A 10131-nucleotide genomic window follows, 5' to 3' on the forward strand; every position below is an offset into this window, starting at 1 on the left:
CAGAGAATTTGAAGTCCCCTCTGCCTGCCATTTTCTCTCTCAAAATTGACAAGCACAAGTGTCGCCCGCCCAAGCGCTGCAGAAAGCATCCCTCCCCATGACCCAGCCGCCTGTGTCTTTAACCTTGAATGCTTTTTTGGGTCTCAAGTGTCACCAGGTGGTGAGTGAGCTGCCCTTACTTCAGAAGAACGGCATGGGGTAGGGGGCGGGGGGGGGGGTTGCTTAGGTGGTGTCAACCTCACCTATCACTGCCAAAAGTGGTCATGGGTTATTTTTAAACATGGGGAGGAAGTATTTATTGTTCTTGCCGAGGAGAGCGGGCAGCCTGTGAGATTCTTCTAGGGAATCAGTGCTGAGTCCTTTCCGCCATGGTGAGTAGCCAGGGCTCCGGAGGTGAGTGATGCTGGGTGGGCAAAAAGGGGATGCCACCTACAAGCAAAGGACTAAAGGAGGGGGAGGTGGCTTTCGAGGACCCCAGGCCCTGGTGGAAAAAGCACTGCTCACTGTGCGTGTGCAGAGGAACCCCAATCAATGCCCTGATAAGCCACAAATAACAGCAGCTCCCGGGGACTTGCAAAAACAAAATAAGAGTTGGCTTTTTTATGGCTTGTCTACTGACCTCTGGAGGAATCAATAACTCCCAGGGCTTGCAAAATGGGATTGAACGCTGTTAAGGATCAAATTGTAATTCTTTTCTCTTGTTCAGGCAGCTGAGGAAAAGATCTTTCTGTTTTCACCTTTTGAACTTGCAAAATTAAAACCTTTCTCCATGTGTTGTTTGGTTAGGTGTCCCCCTCCCGAAGCAGGAAGCCTCCAAATAGGGTCAGCATAGGAGAGTGGTTAGGGGCAAAGACTCTGGAGCCAGAGTACCCAAGCTTTTTCCAGCTCTGCTTTTTTGTGACTGTGTGACCTCGGGCAAGTGACTCAACCTCTCTGAGCCTCAGTTGCCTCCCCAGTAAAATGGTGACAGTAATAATAGCATCTACTTGCAGGGCAGTTACGAGGATTAAATAAAAGGATGTATATGTTGTGTTTAAGCCTTTGCTGTCACTATTTAAAGTCAGAGAGAAGTCTGTAGGGTGAAATGTTAACTCGCTCTTCTCTGCACTGTTTGCATGGTGCAAGGCCAGAACATTTAGAAGAGATTTTGCTGCCATTTGGATCAAGGGAAAATCGTGTGTGGGGGTGGGGGAGCAGTTGGGTTTTAACACCCTGAAAAAAACGTGTCATTTCATCTCGACATTCCTCATGGTTTTGTGAGCCTGACTTTTTCCCCCCCTCCAATCAATTCTCCTTCTGTACATTACTGAACTTTTCATGAAATGCAGCAGAACAGAAGTGGCTGGACCGGGCCAGGGCTGATCTGAAAGCGTGGCCTCCATCCCCGGAGACATGCCTCCACCTCTCCCAGTTTTTAAAAGGAGCTGCTGCAAGATTCACTATCTCTTATGATCCACCAGAATCAGGGGGCCTTTGACACGTCACGGTGTGTCCTTTCTGAGAAGAGCGTGGACACCACATTCCCATATCATAGAAGGGCAGCTGAGGCTCACCCAGAGATAGGGTCTGATGGAGTTTTCTCATTTTCAGCCTCTGACTCTTTAATCGATGCCTTTGCTCCCCCCACCCCCTGCCCTCCAGGCACCCAAGAAAGCCAAGAAGAGAATAGAGGGCGCCAATTCCAACGTGTTCTCCATGTTTGAACAGACTCAGATCCAGGAGTTTAAGGAGGTGAGTGCAGCTGCGGCATGCTCGGCCTGGAGGCAGATCCCACCAGTTAGGGGGCGCCTTCCCCTCATTCCGTGTTCCCTGCAGGGGCCTCTTGCTTAGATGTCTTTATCCTCCAAACAAATCCCCCTTCCGAGTCAGTCAGCTCCCTGCCACGCCACGAGTGACCCACTTCAAGAAGTTATTTTTAATATCTTTTCTTAATCATGCAAGTTAAGTATTTTTTTTGTTGAAAAAAAACTTTCAGAAAAACACGAAGAAAATTACCATAAAATGACCTACAATTCTACCACCCAAGTAATAGATACTCAGCTAACATTTCGGTATACACCCTTCAAGTCATTTTTGTTATACACGGATACATTTGTTCCTCAAAGCTACGATCTTCTGCACAGGCTGCTTAGTGCCTGCGATGTTTCTTTGAGCAAATTTACTATCACCATCTTCTATCATGGATTTAAACCACTTCCTAAGGTGAGATGTTTCATGTGTTTAGAAGGTTTTACTTTAAAATTTTTTTTAATTTTATTTTTTTTTTTTTACAGAGACAGAGAGTGAGTCAAAGAGAGGGATAGACAGGGACAGACAGACAGGAACGGAGAGAGATGAGAAGCATCAATCATTAGTTTTTCATTGCGCGTTGCAACACCTTAGTTGTTCATTGACTGCTTTCTCAGACGTGCCTTGACTGTGGGCCTTCAGCAGACCGAGTAACCCCTTGCTGGAGCCAGCGACCTTCGGTTCAAGCTGGTGGGCTCTTGCTCAAACCAGATGAGCCCACGCTCAAGCTGGCGACCTCAGGGTCTCAAACCTGGGTCCTCCGCATCCCAGTCCCACGTTCTATCCACTGCGCTACTGCCTGGTCAGGCAAGAAGGTTTTACTTTTATAAAGAACACATCTTCGCATGCATTTCTGGTTATTTCCTTGGAGTAAAATCCTAAAGGCAGAATTGCTGGGTCAAAGGAATTTTTAAAAAAAGGAACTAAAAACAAAAGAACCGCTGGTCCAAATTGTCCTCCAGAAACAAGATGCTAATTCCTACTCCTGTGGCCCCAAGAGAAGAAACTGTTCCTTCCCCACTCCCCTGCCACATCTCTGTCAACACTGGGCATTAACAGTCTAAAAAACTATTTTTGCCAACCTGAGAGATGAAATACAATATCTCTTGGATTTCCAATTTTATAGTCCTAGATTGCGGAGCACTGGCGAGGTCTGAAACCCTATCACATTCTATGGGAGTGTGCCTTATTGTATTGAGCAAACTAAGCAGCAATTAGGTAAAAATTAAGCCACTGCCTGAAGGCTTGGAAGGACAGAGCCCCTTCAGAGGAAAATACGCTGAGCTCTGCTAAAGAGGCCCGGGAGTCTTCTATCAAAGGGGAAACCATTGGGACTTCCAAATAGGACCGTGTAGAATTGCACCTTTTGTCCCCATTAACATTTAGATCACAGGAATGTCATGTCCCACAGGCCACCAGGGTAAGAGGAACTCCTTGGATGAAATGTCATATCTGAACTTGAAATAGTCACCATCCAGGGAGAAAACTACACCTTCCCCTCCCTCACCCCGTCCCAACCTCTGAGATGAGATCAGCTGCTGGGGGTATGGCAACCAGCTGCCACAAAGAACTCAAAAAAACATGGAGATGACATTCCATTTGTAAAACACCTGGGCATTTACAAAGCTTGCGGCATCTCCCTGCCAACGAGCTGGGAGAGATTACCAGCCCCCTTTTATAGATAACATGGGCTGACAATGTGGGAGGCAGATATGAAACCCTCGTTTTTAACTTGCCTTTTTTTTTTTTCGATGACAGCTTTACCTAAGTATAGTTCACATGCCACAAATTGGCATTTTTAAAGTAAACATACAATTCAGTGGCTATTTAGTATCATCACAGAGTTTTGCAACCATTATCCCTATCTAATTTCAGAACATTTTCATCACCCTCAAAAGAACCTCACGCCTGTTAGCAGTCACTCCCCACTTCCCTCTGCCCCAGCCCCTGGTGACTGAACACCGATCTATTTTCTGTCCCTATGGATGTGCCTGTTCTGGACATGTCATGAAAATGGAATCACACACTATGTGGCCTTTTGTGACGACTTCTCACACTCAGCATCCTGTTTCGAGGCTCACCTATATACTGTAGCATGTATCATAATTTCCTTCCTTTTTGTGGCTGAATAGGGTTCCATTGAACAGAGACCACATATTTTTTTTATCCATCTCTCCATTGATGGACATGTGGCCTGTTTCCACTTTTTGGCTAGAACAATCAAGCTGCTATGAACATTTGTGTTAAGGTGTTTGTGTGGACAAATGTTCTTCTCTTGACTAGAAGAACCCAGCAGATGAATTGCTGGATCATATGGTAACTCTATGCCTCACATTTTGAGGAACTGCCGTACTGCTTTACATCTTTGACTCTGGATCTAATGTCCTTCCATGTTCTTTGAAAATCCCAGGATCTCACTTCCCTACCCTGTGGCCCAGCCTCTTGGGCTCCTCCCCTCCAATTTCTCCTTGGGCTGACCAGCCAACTGCCTCCCTTTCACAGGCCTTCACCATCATGGACCAGAACAGGGATGGCTTCATCGACAAGAACGATCTGAGGGACACCTTTGCTGCTCTTGGTACGCTGCCCCTCTAGGCCTGCAGGAGAGTCTCAGCCCATGCCCATGAGGGCCGGGAGGTGGGACCATCAAAAAGGTGTAGAGCTTGTCGTTTTCCCAAAAAACAGCTCAACCATGATTGGCCTTTAAGACAAATCTCAGAAGCTAGAAAAAGAAGAGTTTAATTTTTCAGTGTCTTCACATCTTTTTTTTAATAACTTTTTTTTAAGAGAGAAAAACATCGTCTCATAGTTGCTTCACTTTAGTTATGCATTAATTGCTTCTTGTATGTGCCTTGACGGGTTGAGGGGGGGGGGTGGCTTCAGCTGAGCCAGTGACGCCTTGCTCAAGCCAGCAACCTTGGGCTCAAGCCAGCCACCTTGGGCTCAAGCCAGCAACATTTGGGCTCAAGCTGGCGACCTTTGGGATTGTTTCAACGATCCTGTGTCTCAAGCCAACAAGCCCATGTTCAAGCTGGTGAGCTTGGGGTTTGGAACCAGCAACCTCAGCTTTTCAGGTCAACACTCTATCTAATGCATCACCACCGGTCAGGCTTTAATAACTTTTTGTGCGTTAATTGAATACAATGCCAGCTCACAATAGAAAACTTGGAAAATTTTGAAAAGTATAAAGGAGAAAAACAATACTACCCATTGGGCAACACTCCACTGTTAACATTTCAGCCTTTAAGTCTTTCCTAGGTATAACAGTGGGGGTGTGGGGTTAATTATTAGAATCATTCTATTTTGGATTCAGCAATTTTAAATTTTACATCTCAACAGTGTGAGCATAAGTGCATGCAGCTTTTCCACAGTATACTTGTCCAACTTGCCACTACTCACCCGCCCCTAGGCCTACCCACCCCCGAACTCAAGGCCACCACAAACAGCCATACAGATTGTGCACCACTCAGTTCTACAGACTACTCAGTAGCGTAGCGAGGGGGGGGCAAGGGGGTCTATCATGCCCGGGCGCCACTTGCAGAGGGGCGCCAAATGGTCTCCAAGACAAACAAGAAAAGCATAGTAGAAGGGGAGGGGGTGCCAATCAAGTGTCGTGCCCCGGGCGCCGGTTATGTTCGCTAGGCCACTAAAACTACTATTCATGTTTGTAGCCACTGTAGATTTTTATATTTTAAAACGTAAATCATCTTAAGGGGTATCTTTCTCTAATTTGCACAAAGGCACTATATGGACCTGTGGCAAGGGCTAGAGCGGGTAGGTATATCAGAATCCCCAAGGCTGTGTGGGTTACAGCAGGTGTAATTTGAACAACTTCCCTCCAGTATTCTGACCTGTCTCTCCCCCCTCCAGCTGAGAAAGGCTAATTTATAGGATGACCATTTCCCGTTTAAGTAAAATATTAAAATGTCTATACAAAATGTTCCCAGTTCTAAAGAGACTATTTTTAAAATAATCCCTCCTACATCAGATCGTGGGTTGTTTCCACTTGTCTGGCTATCATAAATAACGCTGTCAAGAACATCTCACGTGAAGCTTTGGCCCATCCACTCTGTCTCTGATTATTCTTGGACTAGATTCCCTGAAGTGGAATGACAAGGGCAAATGCCAATGTCCTTCCAAATAGCTGCTTCTGTCCCAGCTCGGAGGCCCTGAGTGTGTGTGTTCCCGTCCTAGGGCGCATGAATGTGAATAATGAGGAAATCGATGACATGATAAAGGAAGCTCCAGGTCCCATTAACTTTACGGTGTTCCTGACAATGTTCGGGGAGAAACTAAAGGGTAAGTTTGTGTGTGCACCTGTGTGTGTGTGGAGGGGGGTATCTGTCTTTACATGTTTCATCTTTGCATGAGAATTAAAGGAGTAGGAGAATAGACAAGAATTGCCAGAAGAGGCCCTGGCCAGTTGGCTCAGTGGTAGAGCGTCGGCCTGGCGTGCAGAAGTCCCGGGTTCAATTCCCGGCCAGGGCACACAGGAGAAGCGCCCATCTGCTTCTCCACCCCTCCCCCTCTCCTTCCTCTAGTCTCTCTCTTCCCCTCCCGCAGCGAGGCTCCATTGGAGCAAAGATGGCCCGGGCGCTGGGGATGGCTCCTTGGCCTCTGCCCCAGGTGCTAGAGTGGCTCTGGTCACAACAGAGCGACGCCCCGGAGGGGCAGAGCATCGCCCCCTGGTGGGCAGAGCATTGCCCCCTGGTGGGCGTGCCGGGTGGATCCCGGTGGGGCGCATGCGGGAGTCTGACTGTCTCTCCCCGTTTCCAGCTTCAGAAAAATACAAAAAAAAAAAAAAAGAAAAAAGAATTGCCAGAAGATGGAGGCAGAGTAACATTGGGGGGGGGGGGGATTACAGCAGCAGCTAATGTTGTTCCAAGGCACACCCTGGGCCAGGTCTCAGGCTAAGCACTTTATGTGTATTATTACCTCATTTAACAGTGTCTAGGAGGTAGGTTCTAGCCTTATCCCCATTCTACAGAGACAGAAAGTCACATAGCTAACAAGTGTTGGAGTCAGAATTCAAATCCCGGTCTTTCTAAATCTAGATCCATATTTGACCTGGGTTTGCTCACAAATAACTGGACTCTCAGCCCACTCTGTTAAAGTATCAAGGCTCAGTGCTCAGAGGTAGGCAGGGTCTTCACGCCAGGCAAAAGTCTTGCTCTGGCCCTCCAGCATGGGGGTGGAGTGGGGTGGGTTTGGTCCTTGCCTCCCAGAGTACAGTGGTTCCCAGCTGGCCGTAGCATGGTGTGACCCTGCTTTCTGTTTCAGGGGCAGACCCTGAGGAGACCATTCTCAACGCGTTCAAAGTGTTTGACCCCGAAGGCAAAGGGGTGCTCAAGGCTGAATAGTGAGTAGGATCTGTGGGAGAGGAGGTAAGGACTCCCTGCTTCCCCCCCCACACACACACCTAGTGCCAACACCTGTTCTTCTCTCTTTGCAGCGTTAAGGAGATGCTGACCACGCAGGCAGAGAGATTCACCAAGGACGAGGTAAGTGGGCCCCTTACGCTCTCTGCACTCCAGCTCCTGGCATCACCCTTCCAGAGACTCACTCCATCTTCCTGTTTTCTAAAATGACCCCTGACCCCACAGTGAGAGAGAACCTACAAGTGTCTACCGAGCCCTTCTCCCACTTCATTCCCTCCGTCACCCGAGGAGGTCAGAACTAGTGTTACTGTCGCTTTATAGATGCAGGTGGAAAACCGGAGACCCAAGGAAGTAAGCTCACTTGCCTAAAAGGACAACACTGATGGTAAACGCAGGTCTGTCCGATCCAGGTCTGCCTTCCTCACACTGCACGGAGCCCTGGGTAGAGCATCAGTTTCCTGATGGAGTCAGGGTGGCATGCAGGGTACCACGGACTGGCGTGTAGGACGTGCGCCGCACCATTCTCCCAGATGCAGTTCTTGTAATATATTATCGTAGAGTATGTGTTTGTTGCAGTAGTTTTCCAGCAGATGGCAGTAAAGTGTTTTGTTTTATTTATTTATTTTTTAAAATCAGAATACATGACTTTTCTGGCAGGTGGCCGTACTGTACCTGGAAGAAGGGACACTTGACTATTTTGCCAGAAAGTCCCATATAAACAAGCAACAGTTCTGTCCTCTTAAGGAGTCTATTTAAAATAGTCCCTTCTCAGGCCTGATTCCATGAGGTTCCACACTTCCTTAAAAATTTCTTTTAAGCCCTGGACAGTTGGCTCAGTGGTAGAGCGTCGGCCTGGCGTGCGGGAGTCCCAGGTTCGATTCCCGGCCAGGGCACACAGGAGAAACGCCCATCTGCTTCTCCACCCCTCCCCCTCTCCTTCCTCTCTGTCTCTCTCTTCCCCACCCACAGCCAAGGCTCCATTGGAGCAAAGTTGGCCCGGACGCTGAGGATGGCTCCATGGCCTCTACCTCAGGCACTAGAATGGCTCTGGTTATAACGGAGCAACGCCCCAGATGGGCAGAGCATCGCCCCCTGGTGGGCATGCCGGGTGGATCCCAGTAGGGCGCATGCGGGGAATCTGTCTGACTGCCTCCCCGTTTCCAACTTCAGAAAAATACAAAAAAAAAATTTTCTTTTAGGTTTCCCCTCTAAAACGTAAGCAGTTAAAGGAACCTTTCTTTACCTCCCACCAACTTTGTGCACTTTGGGCCAGCTCCTTAACCGTACTGTGCTTCAATTTCCTCATCTGTAAAGTGAAGACAATAATAGAAATAGAACCTACCATATAGCACACTGTGAGGGTTAAACAAGTTAATATGTTTAAAACGCTGACATGCAATAAGGGCAATGTTATCATATGTTAGCTATTAATAGCCAGTATTTTCTTACATAACTAGCCAATATTTTTTAAACATGGAAATCACGTTTTAAAAATAAAATCTAGATTTCCAGAATCAGATTCCCTCAGCATCTGACCTCCTTGCCCACATGGCCACACTCAGCTGGCCCTGAGCAGTTGCCACTTCCATAAGTGGCTCATGTAGCCCCACTTAGCCACAGCCCCCACTAGGCCCACCTTGCTCCCTTTCTTCAACTACCCAGCCCCCTGGCACACTTGAGTTTGTGGCCCCAGTTTTACCCGTTGCAGGTTGGGTTCCGGGAACATCCCTGCAGGGCGACCCTTGGGGTCAGCCCCTGGGAAAGAAGGGTGAGAAAGCAGGAAGGCTCCAGGGAGATGCTGACCCGAAATTCAGGCCCAAAGAGTGCCCTGGTCAACACTCCGTAGGGCTAGAACAGCCCTTCCGAGAGGTCCCCCAGTGGGCCCCACACTGATCAGTCAGCTCTGGGCTGCCCAGGAAGGGTGTGTGTGGCCTTGGGTCCTGTGGCTCTTGTAGTAGTTGGGTGACAAGACTTTCTTGGAAGGGACCTGGGCACATCTCCACGTCTACCGCTCCCACCCCCATCCCATACTCCTGCCCCGCCCCCACGGCCTCTCCACCCAGACTGGCACTGCACACAGTCTTCCCTCTCTTTCCCCCTCCCATCATCCTCTGCACCTCTTGCTGGTTTGTTGCAGATTGATCAGATGTTTGCTGCCTTCCCCCCGGATGTGACTGGTAACTTGGACTATAAGAACCTGGTGCACATCATCACCCACGGAGAAGAAAAGGACTGAGGGAGGGCCCACCGCCTGACCTGGGCTTGTGTTTGTGGGGAAGGTGGCCCCTGCTCTCCTCTCACCTGGCCCAGAAAAGCCACCATCCCTGCCCTTGGTCTGTTGCCTGCCTCGTGTATCTACCTCCATCTCCTTTGCAGCCTGGGTGGCTTATCGATACCGCATGACCACATATGCCACAGATGGAAATCCATGCAGAGGCCATGTTCAAATAAACAGGAGGTCATCTATTTGTCTGTAGTGTTTCTCTGACAGAAGTGCCCAGAGTGGGCATGAGGGGGATGGGCCCTTTGCTAGTTCCCACAAAGGCAGCATTTAAGCTAGGGATGGCCCTTCTGTCACTCTTATTGAGTCTTAGTGACTCTTGACTTAAAATAGAAGCAGCCACTCGAAACTATTTCTACCAAGAGCCAAATTTTACTGGAACGTCATCTAGAGCAGTGGTCCCCAACCTTTTTTGGGCCACGGACCGGTTTAATGTCAGAAAATATTTTCACGGACCGGCCTTTAGGGTGGGACGGATAAATGTATCACATGACCAAGACAAGCGTCAAGAGTGAGTCTTAGATGTAACAGAGGGAATCTGGTTATTTTTTAAAAATAAAACATCGCTCAGACTTAAATATAAATAAAACGGAAATAATGTAAGTTATTTATTCTTTCTCTGTGGACCGGTACCAAATGGCCCACGGACCGGTAGCGGTCCGCGGCCCAGGGGTGGGGGACCAC

At 48.3% G+C, this 10131-nt stretch overlaps 1 protein-coding gene across 1 annotated transcript; it reads left to right on the forward strand.

The window, feature by feature from the left end:
* Positions 1–287: 287 nt before the first annotated feature.
* On the forward strand, positions 288–9632 carry MYL2 (myosin light chain 2). Its single transcript, XM_066370935.1, has 7 exons — positions 288–371; positions 1642–1731; positions 4291–4366; positions 5983–6087; positions 7069–7147; positions 7241–7289; positions 9304–9632. The coding sequence occupies exons 1-7, from the start codon at positions 369–371 to the stop codon at positions 9400–9402; spliced, it is 501 nt and encodes a 166-aa protein (XP_066227032.1). The 5' UTR covers positions 288–368; the 3' UTR covers positions 9403–9632.
* Positions 9633–10131: the final 499 nt, after the last annotated feature.

Source organism: Saccopteryx leptura, chromosome 2, assembly GCF_036850995.1.
Source record: "Saccopteryx leptura isolate mSacLep1 chromosome 2, mSacLep1_pri_phased_curated, whole genome shotgun sequence".
Lineage (NCBI taxonomy): Eukaryota > Metazoa > Chordata > Mammalia > Chiroptera > Emballonuridae > Saccopteryx > Saccopteryx leptura.